The 25740-nt window shown below is 48.4% G+C and overlaps 1 protein-coding gene across 1 annotated transcript in view; it reads right to left on the reverse strand.

Annotated features, from left to right (window-relative positions):
* The window catches only part of RNF43 (ring finger protein 43), a 63448-nt gene that overhangs the window by 15110 nt on the left and 22598 nt on the right, over nt 1-25740 (reverse strand). The window contains 1 exon segment of the mRNA XM_021067274.1: nt 2078-2200. Coding sequence (XP_020922933.1) covers nt 2078-2200 — 123 coding nt within the window.

Here is a 25740-nt window from a genome sequence, read left to right on the forward strand (position 1 = left end):
ACAAGGTGTGGCGGGGAGGGAGCTCGGGCAGTGACCACAGAAAGAAAAGAGGTCACAGGACAGCGGCCAGGGCGCGTCTTCTGAACTCCTAACAGTTTTTTGGTTTGGGGTTTGGCTTAACTCAGGCACTGGTATTGACAGACGTTCTCTTCATCACTGGCGGGGGGCGGGGGGGAGGAAAAGTCCCATTTTATAGCGGTGGAGCCACCGCTGATTCTGTACCTCGAAGAGCACTGCCCACAGGCTCCTGTCAGCCAGTGTCTGTGCACATGGCTCATTTCTCCTACGGGAGCGTGGTCTTCTGGGGGCGAGAAAACCTGCTGGGTGGACACATGCGGATGGCTGCCGGGCGTCCACGTGCACGTGACATCATGCACGGCTCCAGAGGGACAGCAGAGCTGCTCTGAACCCTCCTTCCCCACCTGGCTACTCACACCCACACTCACACGCCCTAACCCCCAGCAGTCATCCACCAAAGGAAGACGCCAATGACATTTGTCCAAATCGTGTCAAGCAAGGGAAATGGGGGAGCCAGAGCGGGGTAGCTTCAGCCCAAGCAAATTCTGCTGCCACGGGGACCCTCACAGACTTGCAGAGACGCCACACTCTCCAGCCCCTCGGGTGTGTCCTGCCCCCCCCTCACCTCCCCGGGTCCCCCCTCCTCCCTCAGTACAGCCAGGCTGAGAGAATTCTTCACCTAAACTGTGGGCACCGCATCAGTGTCCTGACCGCATCCCTGCCCCCTGGGGGAACCAGGCTGTTTCCCTGAGACTCGGGGCTCAGGAAAGAGCCCTCGGGAGGATCAGGAAATCCCCAGGGGGCCCTGAGCCCAAGTACAAGGAGCAGGCACGCAGGGTGGGCCGGTCACCCTCTTCTTTCACCCCCAAGTCTGGCTGGCTGTGCCACCCACAATCTAGCTCTACTCTGGCCTAGGTCACCATGAGAATCTTTTCACCTATGTCAGCTTTCCCAGCCAGAATGGGAGCAGAGAGAGAGGGAGAGCCCAGGTTTGAGAACAGGACGAGGCTCGGTTCAAATCTCAGCGCTGTCCCCTCCTAGCTGTGTCGCCTGGCGGGGTACTTAAGATTTCTGACCTTCCCTTGTCTTGTACCTCAAATAGAGAATAATAGGGTCTAGTTTTCCTGATCATTGTGAAAAGTAAATGAGACTTAATGTATAAAAAGTATCTACCCCATGTCCCCTGGTACATGGTAAGCACAAAGAAAATAGTAACTAATGTTAAAGCAGGAGTCATGAATGCAAACATTTACAGGACCTATGAGGAAGCAGGCCCATGGGGCGCATGGCAAATCAGAGATTCCGCGATGGTGGAAAGGTGGCAGCTGCTGCCACCTCCAGCCAATGGTGCCCTGTGGAAGTGTGGGGCCGCTGGTCTGCAGTCGCAGAGGAAGAGGGTTCTAAGGGTAGGGGTGATGACTTCTGTTTCTGCTCTTCTTGCATAGTTCTCAGTACATATTTCTAAAAGATGGAAAAGTCCTCCACTGACCACCCCCCTCCACCCTCTGCTCTGATACTGGGCAGGGCAAGAGGGGTAGGAGTTTCCAGGTGATGGGGAAGAAGCTGGGGTGCGGCACAGGCCCTCGAGGACAGCCGAAAGATCTGCTGGTACATGGCTGGTGGGGAAAGGAAGCCTCCGTTTCCACATCTCTCAGACTAGTCATGGGTGAGAAAAACCAGAACTGGGCACACCACTCAGAAAACAAGCAGACAGGAGTTCCCATCGTGGTGCAGTGGTTAACAAATCCGACTAGGAACCATGAGGTTGCGGGTTGGATCCCTGGCCTTGCTCAGTGGGTTAAGGATCCAGTGTTGCTGTGAGCTGTGGTGTAGGTTGCAGACAAGGCTCGGATCCTACGTTGCTGTGGCTCTGGTGTAGGCCAGTGGCTACAGCTCCGATTCGACCCCTAGCCTGGGAACCTCCATATGCCGCAAGAGTGGCCCTAGAAAAAGGCAAAAAAAAAAAAGAAAGAAAGAAAGAAAACAAGCAGACAAAGACCATGGGGGCCTTTCACAGCCCGGGGCTGGGTGAGTGTGGGGGGGTCAAGTGTGACTGTACCTTGCTGGCCAGTGACAGGCAGGGGCGGGGGGCCCGCTGGGGACTCTCCAGCTTGACGATGCTGATGAATCCAGGCTCCAGATTGTCATCATCGCTGGCGTTGCACAGGTACAGGGGGTGGGACTGCAGAAAGAGAGAGAGAGAGAAGCAGGTTAGGGAGGCTCTAGGGAGCAGAAGGCGTAGCTGTGAGAACCAAGCCCTTCCCCGCTGTTCTATGCAGGTGCCTGGCAGGTCTCCTGGTGCCACAAGGGCCTTCAGGTGGCCTCACTGTAAGCTAGGGACCACCAGTTGTCATTTCTGGGGCGTTAGGGCCAAGGATACATGGAGGCGGGGGTGGATAGGAATGAGGGGTGTCCAAAAGGGGCCCTAGAGGAAGAACCTGCCACAAAGCAGTTCCAACAACCCCCGAGCCCCGCTTTTCCAAACTGGTCAGCAGCAAAGGGCTCTTCTCCTGGCCCCAGCCTCACTCACCTCCTGATTCTGCTCCCCAAATCCCAGGCTGAGAGCCCATATCAGTGCTTTCAGGATCTTGCCTTCCCTCCTTGCTCCCCAAGGGCAGTGCTGGGTACCACAGGTGCCTCCTGCCTTCTCGGGATGTCGCCAGGCGGCAGTTGCCATGGCGATTCCCATCTCTCTTGGGTCTTCTCGCTTGGTGCTGTCTTGCTCCTCTCAACACCCCCCTCTGCCCATCCTGGGATTCAGCAGGGTGCTGACAAGGAGAAGAACTCTTTGGGGATGAGGCGTGGCTGACAGATAAGACTTGATTCCCCAGGGATGATGCAGAGGGGTGGGGCCAGCTCAGCTCATCTGCTCTGAGGGATGGCAGGTCCAGTCCAAGACCCTGAGCCTCCAGCCCGGCCAGCGCTGAGCCACGACTAAGGGGAAAGTGGGCCCAACATGTGCCAACAGAGCCCAGAGGAGCCCCTCATCCAAGGGACGATACTGCCCTCTGTACACTCGCTTCTCCTTCAGGCTGATTTTAATTCCCACTTGAACCTAATTTTCCCAGAGTGCTGGGAGAACACGGTGTGACTTATTTGGCCAAGGATGATCCTGCAGGTCGGGCTTTCCCACCCAGGGGAAACCCAATGTGTCCTGACCAGAAAGGGATGTTTACTAGGGAGCTGTCCAAGACGCCCTCTCTACTGCTGCTGAGTCCAAAGGCCTTCCAGAAAGAACCATCAGAGGAACCAGAGGGAATTTGGAATTTCTGAAGATGGGGATGAAGCTGATAAAGTCAATGATGGATTTAAAAGCACAGTCAGGAGTTCCCGTTGTGGCTCAGCGGGTTACAAACCTGACTAGTATCTATGACGATGTGGGTTCAATCCCTGGCCTCGCTCAGTGGGTTAAGGATCCAGCGTTGCCATGAGCTACAGTGTAGGTCACAGATGTGACTCAGATCCTACGTTGCTGTGGCTGTGGCATAGGCCAGCAGCTGCAGCTCCTATTTGAACCCTAGCCTAGAAACATCCATATGCCGTGGGTGCAGTCATGAAAAGACAAAAAATAGAAATAAAAAAATAATAAAAATAAAAGCACAGTCACTTTTTGATTCCTCTCACCGTGTCACAGAAGTCCCTTGGGCCTTGGAGGGTCTCAATAAACATGCACTATCTGGCTTTGAATTGTATCGTTGTAAATACAAATCTGTGGGCAGGGGGTGTTGAGGTGGCAGGGAGTTCCATTCTTGCTCCCAGAAATTAAGGGCTATTAGTCTGGTCGTGATCCAGTTTAGTGTGGGAGGAAGGTTATAGGTGCCCCCAACCCCCAGGGCATGGGTTTGAAGCTGGAGCCCCCGTCTCCACAAGCTCCATCAGTCTGTCCATCTGCCCTATCACTTCTTCATTCCACCAACCTGAAGGCCCCCTTGGTGCCGGCCCGGTACGTGGCCTTGAGGACTTGACAGTGACTAAGACAGGCTCCTTGCCTTAAAGAAGCTCAGGAGACAAGCAGGCAAACACTATATTGTGATGGCTTTTTTTTTTTTTCCTCGATTTTTAGGGCTGCACGTGTGGCATGTGGAAGTTCCCAGGCTAGGGGTCAAATCAGAGCTGCAGTCGCTGGCCTACACCACAGCTCACAGCAACACTGGATCCTTAATCTACTGCGTGAGGTCAGGGATTGAACCTGCATCCTCATGGATCCTAGTTGGGTTCATTTCTGCTGAGCCACAGGGGGAATCCCCTGTATTATGATGTTATGATGCTGGGTGTTCGTTCAGGGGCCTGTGGGAGGGGGGAGGAGGGCGACTACAAATCCTGTGCAGGGAGGACAGAGGGACTTCAGTGCTTCCTTGGGAACTGAAAAGGTATGTGTTCACCCAGTGGACGGCGGCAAGGGGGAGGGTCCTCTCCTGGCAGAGGAAGCAGCCTATGCGGAGGTGGGGGCACAGAAATGGGGTTAGAGAGACGGCAGGCAGTTAGGTCTGGCCCGGAGGGAAGGCTGGAGCGGAGGCTGGAAAGGCCAGCGAGAGCAGGGACCACAGATTTGCATTTGAGAAGGATCTCCTTGGTGGCAAGAGGACGGGCGGTGCAGCGAGGAGTCCCAGGTCAGCTGGTCCAGGGGAAGGAAGGACGTGATCCCTTCCTTCAGGAACAACACGCAGCGCCTCAGACGCCTACAGCTTCGCTTTCTCCCCTCCCTGCCCCTGGCCCAGCTTTCTCAGGATGCATCTCACCAGCCAGAGGGGAGAGTCCCTTGGAGAAGAGCAGTCTTTAGAAAAGGATTTGTAAATTTTTATTTTATCTTTGCTTTGTAGGGCCGCACCCGAAGCATATGCAAGTACCCAGGCTAGGGGTTGAATGGGAGCTGTAGCTGCCAGTCTACACCACAGCCACAGCAACACAGCTCACGGCAACACCAGCTCCTTAACGCACTGAGTGAGGTCAGGGATTGAACCCGCATCCTCAGGGATCCTAGTCGGGTTTGTTTCTGCTGAGCCACAACAGGCACTCCCAGATTTGCAAATTTTTAACCACCCTGCTGCCCCTACCCGGGCCTCTGCAAGGGGAACCTGCAGAGCTACATGGCAAGAGGATGCTGAGAAGGAGGAACACACATGCGGTCAGAGTCCCCAGACTTCCCCAGTCCCGAACGAACAACCATGGAAGAAGGAAGGGGAGGAAGTTAACCATGAGTAAATACCTTTGGCATGCCAGAGCCTGTAGATGGTATCTCACTGTGAGGTAGGTGTGATCATTCCCACTTAAAGAAGAGAGAGAAGCTTGAGGCTCAGAGAAATTAAGGTCACACAAGAGTAGAACCTAGCTCTGTCTGACTCCACCCTCTGGAGTCAGTGAATCCAAATGAACCATATAGTCACCTTGACATTGCCATGCAAATATGATGATGACCCTTTACAATTATGGAGCAAATACGGGGCAGGGGGGCAGTGATTGTTCTAAGCACTTTGGTGCAGGAACTCTTTTTATCCTCGAGCAACCCTGTAACTGCTCCATTTTAAAAATGAGGAAACTGGCGTTCCCATCACGGCTCAGCAGAAACGCATCTGACTAGTATCCATAAGGATGTGGGTTTAATCCTTGGCCTCGCTCAAGTGGGTTAAGGATCCGGCATTGCGGTGAGCTGTGGCGTAGGTCACAGACGCAGCTCGGATCCTGTGTTGCTGTGGCTGTGGTGTAGGCCGGCAGCTGTAGCTCTGATTCCACCCCTAGCCTGGGAACCTCCATATGCTGAGGGTGCAGCCCTAAAAAGACAAAAAAAAAAAAAATGAGGACACTGAGGCAATGAATAGTTAAGTAGCATCCCCAGGATGACACAGAAGAAATGGAAAGATGTAGGATAAAGTAAAAAAAAGAAAAAATTAAGAACACACTCCATTTGACTTTGGAAACATGATAAACTTCCCCCAATTCAAGACTAAGAAAATAGGCCTTCCTAATTACACATTCCTAGAGCACCCGGGCCCAAGGACAAGTCCCCGAGACATTGGTGGTGACGTCCAGGACTCTGTCCTCCACCCTCCTCTCACTCTCCACGGTCCCCCTGGGTGACCCACTCCCACACAGAGGTGGTTAATTCCAAATGTGCAGCCCAGCCCTCTCTTGCGTTCCAGACCCCAGGCGGGACCTGGATGTTTCTGCCTGAAGAAGCTTAAACGAGACCCCTCAAACTCAGCGTGTTCCACACGGAACGAATCATTTTATCCCTCAAAGCTGCTCCTCCCGTGTTCCCGCTCCGAGGGACTAGAACGGCTCTCCACCTGTTACCCAGTCAGACGTCGTCTTCCTCGTCTCCTCCAACCTCAATTCACCCCCCGCCGCCACCACCACTCACCAAGCCCCAAATCCTAACAAGTCTGGCTCCTGGACACGTCTCTGACTTGTCCCTTTGCTGTTCCCAGCGCAGCCACTCTACCACACGCCGCCGTCGATGCTCTGCCACTTGATGAGCTCACCCCACTCGGGGCTCTCTACTGAGGCCACAGGGCGTGTCACTCCTCCTCTTTAGGCTCAGAAAGGGCTCCTCAGAGCTCTAAGCCTGCACTTTTATTTTATTTATTTATTTATTTATTTATTTATTTATTTATTTATTTTGTCTTTTTGCCATTTATTGGGCCGCTCCCGCGGCATATGGAGGTTCCCAGGCTAGGGGTCCAATCGGAGCTGTAGCTGCCAACCCATACCAGAGCCACAGCGACTCAGGATCTGAGCTGCGTCTGCAACCTACACCACAGCTCATGGCAACGCCGGATCCTAACCCATTGAGCAAGGCCAGGGATCGAACCCGCAACCTCATGATTCCTAGTTGGATTCGTTAACCACTGTGCCACGACGGGAACTCCATAAGCCTGCACTTTTAAACACAGCTTCCAAGGCTCTGCCTGCTCCAGCTCAGGCCCTCAGGCCGGCCTCACGCTTACCATCCCTCTTGATACCCCTCCCTGCTGGTAACCCATGCTCCAGAAATAACTCGTTCCGTGTCCCCAAACGCTTTTGGCGCTTGCTGCTCCATCAGGAGAGGGAAGAAATTGCTCCTCCAGACCCCCAGAGTGCGCAGCATTTCCACAGCCCCAGACTCACCCCAGGGTATCTTAGTTGTCTGCAGACATCTGTCTCCCCCAGGCTGTGACTGACCCCTCTACCCCGTGCCTGCTACAGAGATTTAAAAATTTTTTTTCTTGTCTTTTCTAGGGCTGCTCCTGCAGCATATGGAGGTTCCCAGGCTAGGGGTCGAATTGGAGCTGTTGCTGCCGCCTACACCACAGCCACAGCAAAGCGGGATCTGAGCTGCGTCTGCGACCTACACCACAGCTCATGGCAACGCCAGATCCCTAACCCACCTAGCAAGGCCAGGGATCGAACCCGCAACCTCATGGTTCCTAGTTGAATTCGTTAACCACTGAGCCACGACGGGAACTTCAGGTTTTTAAATTAAATGTTGAATGTCTGCAACCAGTTAACTGAGAGTTACCTATGGAGACAACACCATGCACACCAACATCCTGATAATGGTAGTTTGAGGAGAGGAATGAAAGAGCCGGTAAAGAGAGACTTTGGTGCTTTGCTTTGAGTACTTCGATCATAGGATAATATGTGGAGATATTGAGTTTTCTCTCGTGCTATTGTGGAAGGAAAAAAAAAAAAGAACGAAAGCTACTTATATGTTGTTCCTGTCTTTGCTCTCCTCCCATTCCGAGAAGCTCACCTTCTACTTCCTTGATTCAGGGGCATTTGCCAAAAGCAAATGTTGCTAAAGACCTGTCTTGGCGGGAATGTGAGTGTCCTGAAGGCAGAAAGGAGTGTGTCAGTGGGGGCTGGGGTGGGGGCGGCAGGTCATCCGAGCCCCTGGAATCCTGAGCGGGGAGGGGTGCGGGAGATGCGTCCAGTTGTGGGATTCTACAGTCTGCGCTCCAGGAGGGGTGGACCCCAAGGGCTGGACCCTGGCAACGTTGCTTTGCCCACCTGAGTTTCAAGGGAACACTTGCGCTTGGACATTAGGCATGTTTGTGGTGACCAGTGTGAACGAGACTAAGGTAGCTCAGTCTTGGCTGCTCTATGAGGGGAGTTCCCATGAAAAGAAATTTCTATCCACCTAGTGGGATAGGACCTTGAAGTCAGGTTTACTTGGATAAAAAGAACACAGGCGTTCTCTTGTGGCTCAGCAAGATTAAGGATCCAGCACGGTCATTGCAGCAACTGGATCGTTGCTGTGGTATGGGTTCGGTCCCTGGCCCGGGACTTCCATATGCCACAAATAACAGCCAAAAAAGAAAAGACAGCAGCAGGGTCTTTCTGGTATAGTCCTATCTGTGGCATGACACCCATGCTCACCACACTCTTGTCTGGTTCGAGCCTTTTACAGTGAGTTTCTCAAGGACGCATCACCAGATTAAAAACAGAAGCCAAGAGAAGGCCATTCGACCAGGGTGCTGTTCATCCCTAGCAGGGCAGTGTAACACAGGGGCCGTGGCGTCCTCCTCCTCCAGGGAATTTTCAGCTGGGAAGAGGGCTCCTGAGAAGAAAACATCTAAATACATCTGCTTGCTTGGGATGCAAGTTCTCCTACTAATAAAGATGCAAACACAGATTTCTACATTGGCCACCTGTCCTCAGTGACACCTGGGGAGGGCCAAGAGAAGTGGGCTTGGAGGACTTGGGCAGAGTAGGGTGGGGATGGGGGTGGGGGCACTGGAAACTTGGTGGGCATAAGGATCAGTTATTTGCATCTTCTTGGAAGATCGGGAGATGTGACCCGACCTGCCCCCAGTCCCAGATGCTTCTGTGAGAAGCAAATTAAGAGGACTTGCCCTTAGGGTCCAGGCCACTCTGGCTGAGAACTCAGCTTTGCACACACATTCTAAACACCTAAGATAAAGACATAGGGCTTGGAGTTCCCACTGTGGAGCAGCAGGTTAAGGATCCAGTATTGCCACAGGTGTGGCTTAGATTCAGTCCCTGGCCTAAGAACGTCCATATGCCATAAGTGTGACCATTTAAAAAAAAAAAAAAAAGATGGAGTTCCTGTCATGGCGCAGTGGTTAATGAATCCGACTAGGAACCATGAGGTTGTGGGTTCAATCCCTGGCCTTGCTCAGTGGGTTAGGGATCCGGCATTGCCCTGAGCTGTGGTGTAGGTTGCAGACGTGGCTCGGATCCCGTGTTGCTGTGGCTGTGGTGTAGACCAGTGGCTACAGCTCTGATTGGACCCCTAGCCTGGGAACCTCCATTAATTAAATAAAATTAAAACCTCCATTAATTAAATAACCTCCTTAATTAAATAAAATGAATTTAAAAAGATGTAGGTCTTTAGAGGTATGTGTTTCATACTCTCGAGTCTGTTCTCTATGTCTCTGTCCTTCTCCTTAAACTTATTTGTTCTGATTTTTGCCTTCCCTCCTCAAACAAACAGACCTAAGTTTCCAGTACCGCCCCCCCTGCCCCCCCCCCATTTACCTATGTGATCTGGGGCAGGTTGTTACATAGCTTTGCTGAGCCCCATATTCCTCATCTTAAGAATGGATTTAAAGGCCTCCGGATTATTGTGAAGCCTGGGGATAAGGGACCTCGAGTGCCTAGCATGGAGCCTGACAAGCTCAGTAAGTGTTCGTTACACAGTAGTTGTTCTCGTGATCACATCTGCAATAATAAAGTCCCTCCTTATTCCTGGAAGGGACAGAGCCCTCTCACTTCTTCCCTGGCGATCATCACAGTGCCTCTGAATGCCAGCGTGCCAAGGGGCACAGACCGGGACAGCTCATTATCCACGGTCACTTCCCTCCTGTGTTCAGCCCTCCAAACCCCACTGAACAAGCTCTTCCAGTTCTCAGCCCGCCTCCTTCCCATGAGGCGGCCATGTGATCTCATTACCTCCTCACAAAGGGCATTCCAGGGCTCAACTGAGCCCCGAACCTAATGCTGGTCTCACTTTATCCGTGGCATCTCCTCCTCTTGGGGCGTGTGCTTTTGCGAGCAATTCTTTACTGTCTCCTGGTTCCCAGCCACCCTCCTCCCCACCCAGTTCTGCCGCAATAATCTCCTAGTTCTCTGATTCCACATACAGACCTTCACCCAGGCCTTGGACAGGTAACTTTACTGCCTGCTACAATTTTGCCTTTGTAATCAGGAAAATTGGCCAGGCATCAAAGGCACCTTCTCCCCATTTCCTCTTTTCAGATTTTATAATCACCCTCTCCTGTGCAACCTCCATGACCTGAACTTGGAACCACCTGACTTTTATCTCAGGCGGTAGGACACACCAGCATCATAAAGTCAAGCTCCTGCAGCTGGAGGGGGCTGGGAAAAAACCGATTGGCATGCTATTTCTGGCTCCCAGCACCAGAATAGTCTCTGAGGCCCAGTTTGGTCATCTTGCCCTTTACTTAAAGAGGTCAATGCTCACATTTGCAGATTAGATCTTTTTTTTTTTTTTTTTTTTTTTTTTTGCTTTTCAGGACTGCACCCGCAGAACCTCCCTATGGAGGTTCCCAGGCTAGGGGTCAAATTGGAGCTGTAGCTGCCGGCCTATGCCACAACCACAGCCACACCAGATCCGAGCAACGTCTGCAACCTACACCACAACTCACCACAACGCCGGATCCTTAACCATTGAGCAAGGCCAGGGATCGAACTTGCAACCTCATGGTTCCTAGTCAGATTCGTTTCCGCTGCGCCACGACGGGAACTCCTCTGCAGGTTAGACCTTAATGGCAATTGTTTAGGCTTGGATGTGCAACTTTGAGGCCTCATTCCCATCCATACCTTAGCCTGCATCTCTACCTCTCTGGGATGGCTAAGCTTCCTAATAAATTAAATTGGGAGGCTAGGGAATTGTTGAGAGGATCTTCCCTGTATCTGCTTTGTTAAAATGCTATTACATTTACAAGGAAAATATATTCCTGCTTAATTGTGTAGGTTTTTTGAACTACCCAAGATTGGTGGGATGAGGGCAGCATGACCTTGATTGAAAGGGACAAGCAGAGAGAGGATGGATGGCCGAGGCCTCTAGTATTTCTTACTTGATCCAGAAAACCTTCTTGGGGGCAGAGGTGCTGGTGAGGAAGCAGGCTGACAAGAGAAGAGCTGAAAGGATGCACCAGCCTCCAAGAGAAGGCAGGTAACTAAGGGAGGAGCTGAGCCCACTAATGGTCCAGTCTGGGGCTTTGCTGATTGAGCTCTTCGTATTTGGTGAAAGAATGAATTAAACTCAATTTGCATCCAGCTGCCATACATGTTATAAAAGAGGAATCACTAACAGCTGGTCTAGACCTATAGAGGATGGATCTTCAAAACTTGCTCTACGCAGAGGAGGAACGTGAGCCTCACATTACAGATGGGTCATGGTTACATGGGGAGGTTGGTAAAGGAGGCTGAGGTCTCCTAAATTCAACCCGTCCTATCGGAGGTACCACCCTTGAGGTCCCTGACTACTTGGCCACACCTCCTCCAGGTCTATGTGCTGGGAAGTATCATTTGGCACAACCACCATCAGCCAAGTACTATGATGTGGACAGAGGACTTCAGGACCCACATTTCTAGAATTTTCAAACTTGAGTCATTCTCAGCTACAAGACAGGAGCCAGGTCCATCTGCTCCTTTCCCCCCCTGGGCCCAGGCTCTCTCTGCTCAGCACCTTCAGCTTCCTTTTTCTCCCCTTGGGCTTATCTCATCTCTTCTAGCCACAACAAGGCACCCAGACCCAGACGCTACTCGGACATGCTCTCCCAGTGAATAGTCCATGTGGTCTCGGATGAGAAAGGTGTGTCCTGAAATTGGAGGGCACGGGAGCTCAGACCCAGGCTGTCATCTCCCTCACTGCCTTGCCCCGCAGTAGAGCCTTCATTCTTCAAGTTAAAAATTCGTCTCTCCTTGTCTCAGATCATGTCCAAGCCCCTTGATGTAACTGGACCTCTTAAGCCTACGATGGCCCCATGGTGTGGCTTTCTTGACCCCATGCTCTCACAGGGTCATAGGCAGAGTCATGAGCAGGAAGAAGAGCAGGCGGAGAAAGAAGGAGGAGCTAACTATCTTAGTTGCTTTTGAGATAAAAAGAAATCAGAGGAGAACCTTATTGAGCAGTAACCAGACAGAGAGGAGAAAAATCTCAACCACCCAAGAGGTAGAGTTTTTGTCCATTATATTCCCATATAGAAACAGGGTTTGTCCTGACTCAGTCCAGAATCCCCTCCAGCTACGCATGAGGTTAGGAGCCAGGGAGAGGGAGCCCATCAAATACCATGTTATTTGCACCAGTGAGCTTTGGAAGGAAGGCTATAAAATAGAACGCCAAGGCTCTGAGGCCCACGAAGGTCAAGACCCAAGTCATGTGATTGGGACACTTATCCTCCATCAGGTGGGGAATTCACCTGCCTCAAACTGCTAAGAATCCTACCAAGAAGTCCCGAAATGTCAGCTGAGTTCTGCCACTCAGAGGGTGACCACTGTCACGGGGAGATTCTGCCATCCCCACTCACCTCCATCCCATAGGAGGCATCATTTGAGATCCCTATTTAGCCGGGTCTTGTTCAAAGAGGTCCCCCACAGCAAGGTTGAGGTCTTAACATGGGTGGCAGTGTCGCAGGAGCAATACTGTCCCTCACGTTTCCAGGATAAGGATCTAAGGAAGCTTTGGACAGGGTTCTTCCCAGAAACGACCCTAACTCCTAGCACAAAGAGGTAAGTTTACTCACTTAACCCACTGTGCTATTTGCAAGCAGCCGTGACACAGTCTGCTTTATTACTCGGCTATTCTCATTCTAGCCAAACTCATGCCAGAGACGGTAGGAACTGAGAAACCTGCCATAAGCGAGGAGTGCTTGTCTTTAAGTAATTATTTAGATGAAGATTTTAATGCTGAAAAGGCCCAAGACTAAAACCAGACAATCCTTGTGAAAATGACCAAAGAAATGACGCTTGAGGAAGTCAGATTATTTATTTAAATGTGCCAGAAGTGTATCAGGGTTACCAGCAGAGCTACTCAAGCATTGCTAAGTGTGGTGATTTCAGTGCAAGAGTGTGAAATGGCTAAATTAATCTGGTTGCTTCACACACACCACACACACACTCCATGTCTTTTGGGCTCAGTCTCCTGCTCAGAGGCTGCCCTGCAAACTCTGCTCCACACCGCTGTCTTAGAAGCCCTTTGAGGGCAGATATGGCATCTAAAGGGGCCAGCTCAACCAAGTCTATGCTCAGGATTTAACTGTCACAATGTGAGTGGGGACGGGGTGAAGCTATGGAGTTTGCCTGACTGATCCCAATCCCCAGCTCCTGGGCAGGAACATACACTATTCCATTTACATGGCAAAGAGGAAAAGACACGGGGCATGGGCCTGTGCTTCCATGGAGAAACAATGGAGGGAAGACAGGGGCAGCGGTGCTTAGAAATGACATCAGGAGGAAGACAAAATGATTTCAAGCCACAGCCAACATAGATGCCCAGTCTCTCCTCAGAAGCCATTGGGGTTTGAGATCAGGCCAAGGAGGCTTCTGTTCAGAAGAGGCAATAGTCAGGAGAGGCTTGTGTTGGAGGCAGCCCAAGGGCTCCAGGCTGACTGCTGACAGCCCTTTGACCACAGCTCTGAACCCCCGTCCATGGGGTGGCCCTGGGGAAGAGGCCTGCTTTAGGGGGAGTGTTTAATGATTTGCCAGCAAAGAACAAGGCAAACAGACTGCTGGCAGCGGCCTGGATGCAACAAGAGGGTGGATTTTTATTCCGACCCACCATGCAGTCTTCTAGGCAGGGGATAAAAGAAAAAGGAAGACATGTGTTGCGAGAGCCTAGGAGGGACTGCCATTCGGGCTCAGCATTTCACTGGGTCTCTGCGGACGGTGCCTGGATATTTTGGCACTGGGGCCAGTTGGTATTTCCATCCTCAGAATATTTTAGTCATTCCTAAGAGCAGCATCTCTGGAGCTCCTAGGAACTAAAAAGGAAGATACCTAAGTGGCCGCTTATGGCAGAGTTCTAGGTGTTAAAGAGAACGAAGCCAAAAAAAAAAAAAAAAAAATCACTGCTTTTGCTCTTAAATCTTTTACAGGAAATGGAAAAGATGGGAGAGTAGGTGGCTCGCTGCTACACTCCTTTTACTGTCTCTTCCCATGAACCTTTCCCCTATTTCCTCAGCTCTAGAGAAAAAAAGGGGGGGCATCTTCCTTCCCCCTGTGAGCCAAAGACTCCAAGCTCTAAGCCCTCCAGTTCCCCACCCCTTTTTGCCCTTGACCTCCTAGGCTCCCCATACTGGGTCCTTCTTCGGTCCTCTCACCAGGCTCCAGTCCCCCAGATGAAATGCTTTCTCCCATATAGTCTCCTAAAGTGACAGATTCTCAAATTCCCAAGTGACGCTTACCTCTCACAGTTAGTCGTAGCAGTGTTCCACCCTCCACAGGGTTTCTGACCCACTCTCCTACCCATTTCCTCCAGCAGAAGGCCTGGTTCTTAATAGATGTTCAACAAAACACTAGTCCTTTCCTCCTTCACGTCAAGTAGCTCCTGCGCACCTTCAAGTCAGGGACTGGGTCTTACTCATCCCTTAGCACAATGGCAGGTGTATGGCAGAGGTTGAGAAAAAAAAAAGTATGTTGAATTTTCTGTTTTAATAAACAGGGTTTAGATACGTTTGGTGGTTGCCTTGTCATCTGATCAGGATATGGTTATTTTCAGATTTCGGCTTTCTCTTCAGAAATCTTTATATTCCTATAAGTTTGAGTCAGCTTTGTAGTATTTTGACCTCTTAGCAAAGAAGAGTTCTCCTCCTTCCCTTTTATATGATGCCTAAACCTTCTCCATAACCCTGAACAAAATTCACTTCTTTCAGGAATAACTTCCTGCTTAAGCACCCATCCCCAGATACTTCATTGTCTTGCCTCAGTATCAATGTGCAGAGTCAAGCATAATACTCAATGCATTTCTCTGCCAAAAAAAGGGAATAGTTCCTGATCTCGAGACTAAAACCTGACGGTCATGCAGACACCTGCTCATGCACAAGAGTCCTAAGGCCCTTTGCGAAACAACACACTGGGATTGAAAATCCATGGAGCACGGCACAGACATACCGGAGACCATGGAACAAATGGGTAGACCAGCCTACTCTTGCTAGGTCACTCTTGGAAGTACTCTCCTGTCACTCTCTTGTCCTTTAGTCTATCTCATAGATCTGATGGGTGGTGGGGGCTCCTCCTGGGCAGGAGCCATTTACAGACTTGTAAAACAATTTCACTTACCCATCATCCCTATAAATTCAAAGAAACTCTTGCCCACCACTGGCTTTAGGCCATCGTGTTGGCTGGGTGTCTCGGGTGAACTTCAGCCCCTACCAAGATTTTATGAGGACTTGGACCAGTGATCTGCATGGAAAAATTCAGAGTTGATTTACTCCCAACAGTATTCCATATTTTTTCAGAGTGGGTCTTTTCCCTTACCTTTATAAAATAGAATGAGAGATGAATTATATTTCCTTTCTATCTTCTTTATACCCTATAAAGTTGATGTGTCTGAAGCCCAGAGTTTACTTATTTATTTGGGCGGGGGGGCTGCACCCATGGCAGGTGGAAGTTCCTGGGCCAGGGATCGAACCCATGGCACAGCTGCAGCAATGCAGGATCCTTAACCCTGCACCACCCAGGAACTTCCTGAAGCCCAGAGTGTAAAGACTTCGGTTGAGGAACGCTTTGGTATCGTCACCCTTCCTTTGCTTCAGCCTTCCCAGCAGCCTGGTCAGATCCCAGCCTATTCTGGCCCCGAGGATGGAGGTGGTCTACCTCACGCCAGAGGTGGTTGTGTGTTCAAATATTCCACACAGCCCTTAACCTGTCCTTTGTGAACTCTGAGTCCTTTGTTACTTCCTAACTGCCCAAACCTCTTTAGCTTTCTTGCTAATAAGCACAGATGGTAAAAGATACCAAAAGATAATCAACAGGCTGATAAAAGGAAGAGAAATCTTCTCAGTTATCAGGTTAGCTCTGCTGAATAGAAGTTCCTGTTTGCATTTGTCAGGAAATTTGGGAGGTGCCATCATCAGACTTTGTGGGTGAAGGAAGTACTTAGAGAGTTAGGGAGGGAGCCAAATTCCTGGGTTGAGAGTTCACCGTGCAGTAAGGATCAATAGCTGCACTTTTGACTTGTACACTGTTATCAGGGTACAAGGCAACATTACCCTTTGTCCTTTTTAACTCTGCTAATGGAACCCTTCGCCCTAAATTAAGACCATTCTTCAGCTTTGATGTTGCATTTTATGTTAGCAAAGTGCACAAATTCCTTGGAAGAGACAACGCAATGCATACTGGGCCTGCAACCAGGACTCCCGAATGCTGAATGTGGACTTCATGTACTAAATATACTGAAAGGAGACTTGAGGGCCCACAGGAAGAATCGCAGAGTAAAAGAACAGAAGCACCAAAATTTTTTTTTTTTTTTTTTTGTCTTTCCTAGGGCCACTCCCGCAGCATATGGAGGTTCCCAGGCTAGGGGTCTAATCAGACCTGTAGCCGCTGGCCTATGCCACAGCCACAACAACGCGGGATCCGAGCCAGGGTCTGCAACCTACACCACAGCTCATGGCAATGCCGGATCCTTAACCCACTGAGCGAGGCCAGGGATCGAACCCGCAACCTCATGGTTCCTAGTCGGATTCCTTAACCACTGAGCCACGATGTGAACTCCAGAAGTACCAAAATTAGAAGAGCCCTCTTGGAAACAAAACCTCCAATGATTTAGGGCAAGACTTGAAATGTTTCACTTTCTTTTGCTCGCACAAAGATTGACAGTGTGCACTAGCTTAAATTAAAAATGGGATGACCAAACACATCTTTAATAGACAGTTCTCGACTGCCTAATTTCTTCCATAACAGAGTTGAAAGCGGGGGGGGGGGGGGAGGAGACACATCTGAACTTTAGTGGTGCCGGTTATTTCCTAAGAAAAGGGACAGATGCTGAAGTACAACACGCAGCCCTAGGTTCCTTCTCATCTGCTGAATACCCATTCTTGCCACTCTTCACCTGCTGTTTGGGACATAATGCAATTTAGTCCTTCCACTTCTCTGATTGCCCCTCATTTGTTGCTTCTTCCTTTTTCTTCCCCTCATTTAAATATAAGGATATATGGAGTTCCAGTCCTGGTGCAGTGGAAACAAATCCAACTAGCAACCATGAGGTTGTGGGTTCAATCCCTGGCCTCGCTCAGTGGGTTAGGATCCCGCATTGCCGTGAGCTGTGGTGTAGGTTGCTGATGCAGCTCCGATCCCACATTGCTGTGGCTGTGGCGTAGGCTGGCAGCTGTAGCTCTGATGCGACCCCTAGCCTGCAACCTTCCATATGCTGCAGGTGTGGCCCTAAAAATAAATAAATAAATAAATAGAAGGATACATTCTCTGATTTCTGTCATCTCTCTCTGGCACTCTTATCGTCAATGATAATTCCAAATTTGTCTCTAAAGTCAAATTCTCTTGCACTTTCAAAAGGCCTACTGGGCATTATTTCTTTGTCGTCTTTAACTGGTACCTCAAACTCAAATATACCAAACCTATGTACCACCTTCACCCTGTGCTCCACCCTAAACCAATAACCCCTTTTAACTTAACCCATTTTTGTTACTGGCACCAATAGCTTCCTAGAGATCCAGGCTGAGCAACTCGGAGTCATTATGATTCTTCCTCACTGTATCCCATCACTTAAATTCATCTTAGGAAACCTTCCTTCTCTATATCTCTGGAGTCTGAGCAATTACAACAGACTTCCAACTAGTCTCCAGTCTCCCCACACACTAAATCTCTCCAAATATCTCTGCAAGGACAAGCTCCTAAAGACAGCGCTGATCATATCATTATCCCATTCAAATACCAGCAATGACTCTCCACTGCCTTCTGAATTCAACTCAAACTCCTTAACCTATCAAATCAGGGCTCTGCACTGGCTTTGGAATCAGACACCTTGGTTTCACATTTCAACTCTATCACAAGATGTGTGTGACTTTGAGAGGTGGCCCAACCTCTTGAGTCTTGGTTTCCTTACGGTTAAAAAAATGTGGGTGGGCACCACTCACCCAAGAAGGTCATTGTAGAGATTAAATGAAATAACACACTTAAAGTACCAGCCATTCCTGCACCCAGTAGGCGCTCCAAAGGTACTAATTCCTTTCTCTTTCCTTCCCCGTTTTCAGCTTTATCTCCACTTCTCCCCTAAACGTATCACACTACTTGTACAAACGGTATTACTCACTGTGCTCTAACATTCTCTTGGAATGCCTCTTACTCCCATCCTGCCACTTAAAAAAAAAAAAAAAAAAAAATCCTACTTATCCTTCAAGGGCCAGTTCCCTACGCCACCTCTTTCATGAAGAATCTCTCCTTCATCTGAAATATGCCAATCAACTCATTTGTATTTTTTAAGGCACTTTTCCCCTTCTGCTTTATGTTCTTATCTTCACCATGGAGGTCAGGGGTTTCTCAATATCACGCATAACGCGGTGCCCTGACACGACAGGCAATCAATTACCGATTACCGTGTGCTGAATTAATTCGGAAAGCCTGAGCTTTTCGTCTCCCGAGATTCCATTCATGTGTGATTCATTCTTCACACTGAGAACTCTTTAGAGACAATCTCTGGCAGGATATCAGAACTTCAAACAACTTTAACAGAGAAGCTGAGTCAGTCAAAGATTAAGTTCAGTCCCAGTTCAGCCAAGAGGAATTGTCTGGACCCTGCTCCTGCTTGAGATACCATAATATGGCAACTTGTGTGAACCACAGGGGCTCATTTGAATACACTTGGATGAGGACACATTTGACTTAGGAAGAGGCAAGCAAAAAGGCAGGATACCTCTACAAATCAACCACTCTTAGGTTGACAATGACAATCGATTCACTGGTACAGAAAGGAGTCCCCAAAAGCAATTTGGCTTCATAGGTTCTGAATGGGGCTCAGCTAAGAGGTAACTATACCTTACTCTGGCTTTCATCCAGTCCATTTCCTCTTGGCCCAGTTAGCAAATGGGTAATTATATGACATCAGCCACCACGGGATGGCTAGAACATAAGGTAGCTTCATGGTGCCATATAATGTGGCACCGAGGTCTGAATCACCAACCACAGGTGTATCAACTCTTCCTCCACCACACCCCCCTCCATAAAAACCACCTTATCTGATATTGCTGTTGACATAGTGACTACACTGAGGTCCTGGGCACTTTCCTTTGCTGCTTCTTAGTGTTTGTTCGGATGGGTACCTCTGTGCAGATGCCTATAAATGAGCACTTGCTATGCAGGAGTAATCACCCAGCCGTCAGGCCATGCTTTTGCCTTTAGGAAGGCTTGCTTCAGAAAGGAGCAGCATTGCTACTTAGCATTGCTAAGCCCACACCTACCTGAAATGCTTCAGAAGCTGAGCTCCCTTCCTAGCCAAATACCTAACTAGTGGAGTTGCTATCTGTCACTAAGTTTATTCTCAGCCTGGTCATTGTTAGACCTGTTTCTGAAACCATCTTTTTCCCTAAAATAGCAGCTGCTACAATTTCCCCCCAAACCCTTTATAACAGGGAAAATCAATAATAGTTCCCCAATGTTCCTTGCCAAGAGAGAGAGAGTCACTTGGTGTTATTATGGAGTAGGAAGCTAGACAGGTGCTGGTAGGTATGCATGGAGCTTTTACCCATGGGCACTTCAGAATGGGCCTAAAATGTGGCCTCTTGGTTGGCAAGTATTTGATACACACCTATCTGCCTCCCAAAATTATGTTAGGTCCTTCCCAGGCGTTACAGTTTTACTGGGGAAATGACACATGACATGTACATGCAAACTCAGTGGTGGTACAGGATGATTTATTATCAAGGGTCACGTGGTGTGGTACAGCCAAGAAGTCCTGTGGGCTTCGTGGAGGAGACAGACCTTAATCTAGCCCTTAAGGTAGACAGGATTCGAATAGGAGAAAAATAACCACACAAGTAAGATAAACAGGATCTGGTCCACGGGCATCTGTCAAATGGATCTGGGGAACTTCCCAGCTATGGCCTTGAGAAAAAAACAAGGGCCCAAGTGAAGGGAAAAGAAGTAGGGTTGGTTTTTTTGTTTGTTTGTTTTTGTTTTGGCTATGCCCATGATATACGGGTTCCCCAGCCAGGGTCTGAACCCATGCCACAGCTGCAACATGAGCCACAGCAGTGACAACGTCAGATCCTCAACCCGCTGTGCTACCAGGGAACTCCTGAGGGAAAGTAGGGTTCTTTCTTCAAGTCGTCAAGGTACATGACTTGTATGACTAGAAAGAGATCTGCAGAGATAGTTTGGAGAGCTGAGGTTGTGTCTAATTGTGAATGATAAGATAACAGACCTTGCTGGCCCTCCATGAAAAGGGTTTCTAAATTCTGAAGCAAGTGGAGCTCTTGATCAAAACAGTATTTTAAGCAGAACAATTTAGTATCAGAGTAAAATCCACAGTGGAATGAAAACTGGCAGTAGGAAAAACCAACGAGAGAGCCGCTCCAGAAATCTATTACTGGCATGATGAGAGCTTGAACTCTGGTGGTAACATTAAAAAGCAATTAGGAAGGAAATGTTGAAAGTACTTGCTGACAGGCTGAACTTTAGAGATGAAAGAGTTAAAGTTTCTAAACCTGGAGAATTGAGGGGAAAATATTGCATCAACCAAAAGAGGAATATTGGGAAAGATGTTAATTTTTTTTTTTTTTTTTTTTTGTCTTTTTGCCTTTTCTAGGGCCGCTTCCCGTGGCACATGGAGGTTCCCAGGCCAGGGGTCCAATCCGAGCTGTGGCCACCGGCCTACACTGCAGCCACAGCAACTCGGGATCCAAGCCGCGTCTGCAACCTACACCACAGCTCATGGCAACGCTGGATCCTCAACCCACTGAGCAAGGGCAGGGATCGATCCCACAACCCATGGTTCCTAGTTGGATTCGTTAACCACTGAGCCATGACGGGAACTCCGAAAAGAAGTTAATTTTGAGCAGGGAAATTTGAAGCAGCAGTCTCGGGAACACTAAATTAGAGGTGAACATTTAAGTCCTATTGGCAATTTGAAATAAGAATTGGAGTTTGAATGAAAAGATGAGCTGGAGATACAATTTTGCCCATCACTGTTTACACTTTCAGATATAGTACTACTGAGGTAACGTATCAAATGTTACACTGAAAGCATGGAAACACTTAAGGTTAAAATGGCTGCATAAATGAATTCTATTAAGAGTCGAGTCTGTGGTTGTTGGTTCACTTGAGTTGGTCCTACCACAGTAAATCCAGAAGGCAAGACGCTGTGTAGGCTGCTACACTAGAGTGAGACTCAATCACTTAGCTTTTAAAATGATCTGATGTACAACTTAGGAGGTTCTGTAGTTCAGGGAAGTGGAAAGAAGAAAAATGAGAATTCTGAAAGGCAAGGCAACCTTGGAATCTTCTGGAGAATGACACAGAAACTAATCAAAAGCATTGGTTTTATTCTCCCTGTCATATGAATGGTTCTGTGGCCCAGCTATAGCTTTTCCAAAAGCAAGCTCCTACCTGCTACCTGCTGCTTAAAAGAGTTAGTAAGCCATTTGCCAGGTGACTGTAGGAAGATGACCTAGCCTCCACTTGATCTCTGCAAGGAGGACAAAAATCTCTTCTAGCTGAGTGTCCACTTTTAGACAGTAAGGCCATAGTCCCTTCAACACAAGTTGGAGCTCTGGCCCTGTAATGTCATCATGCTTATAGGCAGCAACCACAAGCGCTGGATCTCAAAATGTGGTCCCCAAAATGTGGTAAGACTCAGCAGTATCGACATCACCTGGGAATGTGGTTTTTTTTTTTTTTTTTTTTTTTTTTTAGGGCCGCACCCACCACATATAGAGGTTCCCAGGCTAGGAGTGGAAACAGAACTATAGCTGCCGACCTACGCCACAGCCACAGCAACAGCAACGCTAGATCCAAGCTGCATCTGCGACCTACACCGCAGCTCATGGCAACGCCAGATCCTTAACCCACTGAGTGAGGCCAGGGATCGAACCGGCAGCCTCATGGTTCCTAGTCGGATTTGTTAACCACTGAGCCACTACGGGAACTCCTAATAAGCTTTCTAAAACTGATTCTGATACACATGTTTTTGTGAACCATTGATCTAGAGGGATCAAAGTAACTGTCGGCAGTTTCCTCTCTAGCACATATACAGAAAGTAATGAGGGTGGGGAACCAGAATTGAAGCCTGGTCATTTTCCAAAAGACAGGCTATGTTCAGGTAGTAGAGCAGGGGTTTCCTCTATTTTTCTCCATCATATTAAACCTGCAGATGACCTCAAAGGTAATCAGGGCCCTGAATTGAGTGGATCAGATAGCTTCCTTGTATAAGTGCCTTACAAATTCTGCTTTCCTACAATTCCACTGTATAAGTGTGATTTAATAACATCCTTTCAAACTATCATTCTGTTTACCATGAACAAGTAACAATGCTGAGCAAATGGTAAAGAAACTTGATTTGTTTGCTCTAGTACCTATTTTCTTCTAAAGGATTTAATTTCTTTTTTTTTTTTTCTTAAAGATTTAGCTACTTTTTTTCTATGAAGTAGGGGAAAGTACTGTCATCCTAAGTAAAAGAAAGGATTCACTGGAGCGCTCTCCTTGGCAGACAGGTAACCAGAAGCAGAGCACAGGATGGAGTACAAGACTACACAGCCTCAAGCCATGGCCTCTCTTTCATTTTATCCAGGCTCTTCCAAAGCTACACTCAGAATCAGCACAGGAAACTTGGATGGAAAGACACAGGCAAACTCCAAATCCAAATATGAAAAGGAGATGAGGAGGTGAGCCAGAAAGCTGAGCAAAATGGAAAATGAAACCAAGAAAATAAGAGGCATGAGACTGGAAGTTTCTAACTAAGAAGTCATGAGGACTCAGTCAAGTTAATCAGACAAGGCAGCCCTCTCCCACCCCTCAAGGCTCCTTTTTTCTGGAAGAATGTCTTAGGGTGTTAGCATCTTCCTTCAGTTGAAGTAAGTGGGGTAAGTATTAAGATACTGTTTTACGGAGGGAAAAAATCTAGCCACTTGGGATTCTGGTGTCAGGGGCATCCTGTGGGGCTTTGGCACTCACCTTCATTATGCTGAGGACAGGATTTTATTTCACTTATTTAAAACCAGGGAGTTCCTGTTGTGGCGCAGCAGAAACAAATGCAACGAGTGTCCATGAGGATGCGGGTTTGATCCCTAGCCTGGCTCAGTGGTTGGGGATCTGGCCTTGCTGTGAGCTGTGGTGTAAGTCGCAGACAGGGCTTGGATCCAGCATTGCTGTGGCTGTGGCATAGGCCGGCAGCTGTGGCACTGATAGGACCCCTAGCCTGGGAACATCCATATGCCGTGGGTGTGGCCCTACAAAGCAAAAATAAATAAATACATAGAAAACCTATGGTCTAATCTAATTTTTTCTCCGGTGGTATATGAAACAAACTGCTTCAGCAATAGTAGCCTTAAAACTAATTGGAACATCTTAAAATGTTTTCACCAATAAAGGGTCTTCTGCAATGAAGATGCTTGGAATAAGTTGTGCTTGGTTTTCCTGCACCATCTTCTGGCACCGGGACACTAATGGGAAGACAGGCCTCATAACTCCACCTCTGTAGAATTCTACTTATCAGAATAATTCTAAAAGAGGCTTAAGGGTTTCACTTACCAAACACCCAGAACCTTCCATATGCGCCTAGCAAAATTAGCAGTTTGATGAAAAAGGCAAGAGAAAAGGGATGAGAAACATGAAGGGAAAGAAGTCAATTTTTTAAAAGTACTGAAAAAAACTTTTCTCACAGAATTGGAAAGGAGTTTGCCGGATCACCCTTGGCCACACTGTACACTCCAGCAGAAACACTCGTACCCCGTATATGGCACTTAGAAACGCTCATGGTGGTACTTATCTCAGTACATACCTAGTATTATCTCAAAGTCTCAATTAGTAAGCACCTTGAGGGCAGGAATGTCTGTAATTTTATGTTCCTTTGGGCTCAGCATTGTGTCTTGCACTTAGGATCTAGTAATACTTTAAAGCTAATTAGAGGCATGAAGTGTGCTGAAGACCTAACTTAAAATCAATTTGGAGTAAAGGGGCAAAAGAAAAAGGTGAATGGTTAGGTTGTAAAGCTTTCAAAACCTGAATGTGAGCAGGAAGACTGAGCTGAGAAATGAAATTTCCCATCCCAGATGATATAATTGCTTCCCCACTATTTATTCCTGGCCAAGGGTCGTTTCTCCCCCCCACGCCCCACACACACTTTTTTCTTTCCTTCCAGCATCAGCCAGGTGCAGAACAAAAGGGCATGAATGATTTAGTTATTGCCCCAATGGGGCAAGTCTGAAAGGCGGTCATTTGGAGCAGGTTCCATTGTACATCCCCGCATGTCTTAGGCCTTGGTGGCTGTGCACAGAGCACTGTGGCTCCAGTGGCCACAGTGGGGGCCAATGCTGGACGCCTGGCTTCTAAGCAAGAGAGATGAAAGGCTTCTTCTAATATAATAACTGACGGCCTCTCAGTGCCGTTTGAACTGTTTACAGACGGAGTTAACGATTAGAGGCAATGTGTGTCTTGGCCAGGTGCCTGAATTTGTTACCCACCCATCAGATATTATCAAAGAGCCCTTCCATGGCTGGCTGGAGTCCTTCCAAATCACCTCACAGAGATGCCGACACAAAAGGAGGAGTGTTCAGAATGTGCTCGCGCTCTCTCTCTCCTGAGGCCACAGCAAGAAGGTTAGAGTATCAGGCGTGAGGTAGGTGCAGAGGGGGCTGTGTTTCCCGGACTGCTCAGGACCGGGGAGAGGGTCAAGGTCAGCCCTGGGGCCAGGAGAACCAGATTCTTTTCTAAGTCGTTTAGGAGGTGCAGGAAGAGTCTTCACAGGTGACAGCTACAGCATAATGGGGGGAGGGAAACAGGACCTTGAGATGAAGCAGAAATCTGTATGACCACGTGATACAGAAGCCTCTAAGATAGTACATCTGCAAGGCTGGATGTATTATTACGCGGGAGCAGACAGAGGAGGGAAGAAAGTAAATTGTTTTTTCTGGGAGCAACCTCAAGACTGGGCTAGAATGAGAGACTTCAGAATGGTAGGAAATAAAGTCGGGGAGCCAAGGGTGATCTTCTTCATTAGGGTGACCCTTCATAAAGACAGAATGGCATCCGTTTGGACAGTATCAAAATGTTTTTCACGCAAATACATATGAGTATTAATCATGAGATATAATGGGAAACCAGCTAACTCATGATAGAGAGATAGACTTAGCACCAATAATGCCAGAGAAGCTTTGGCGGCGGGGCGGGCGGTGGGGAGGAGCAAATATTAAAGAGCCCTCAAGCCAGGGAACATGTGGGCTCCAAAGGAAGACAGAGCTTTTACTGTTTCTTTGTTAAGTGCCTACTGGCCTTTGAGTACATTTGAAAGTAGAATAAATGGCAACGAAGACCTACGAATCTAAAGTCAGTATGTAAGCCAGTTGCATATTCAGTCCAAAACTATTATCATTACTGCAACTCTCTAAGGGGACTATCTGAGTATCTGTCTTCAAAAATCTAAGGAGGGATTTTACACGGTTTTTTCATTTCCATACTTAGTCTGATGTTGAGGGAACACATGTCATAGAACACCGCAAAATGATCTCATAAGAAGATATGTGGACGGTGGGTGCAATTCATGCTCTTTTATCCATGTATAATATTATGACAATATTACATGTATATGTG

This window comes from Sus scrofa, chromosome 12 (assembly GCF_000003025.6).
Source record: "Sus scrofa isolate TJ Tabasco breed Duroc chromosome 12, Sscrofa11.1, whole genome shotgun sequence".
NCBI lineage: Eukaryota > Metazoa > Chordata > Mammalia > Artiodactyla > Suidae > Sus > Sus scrofa.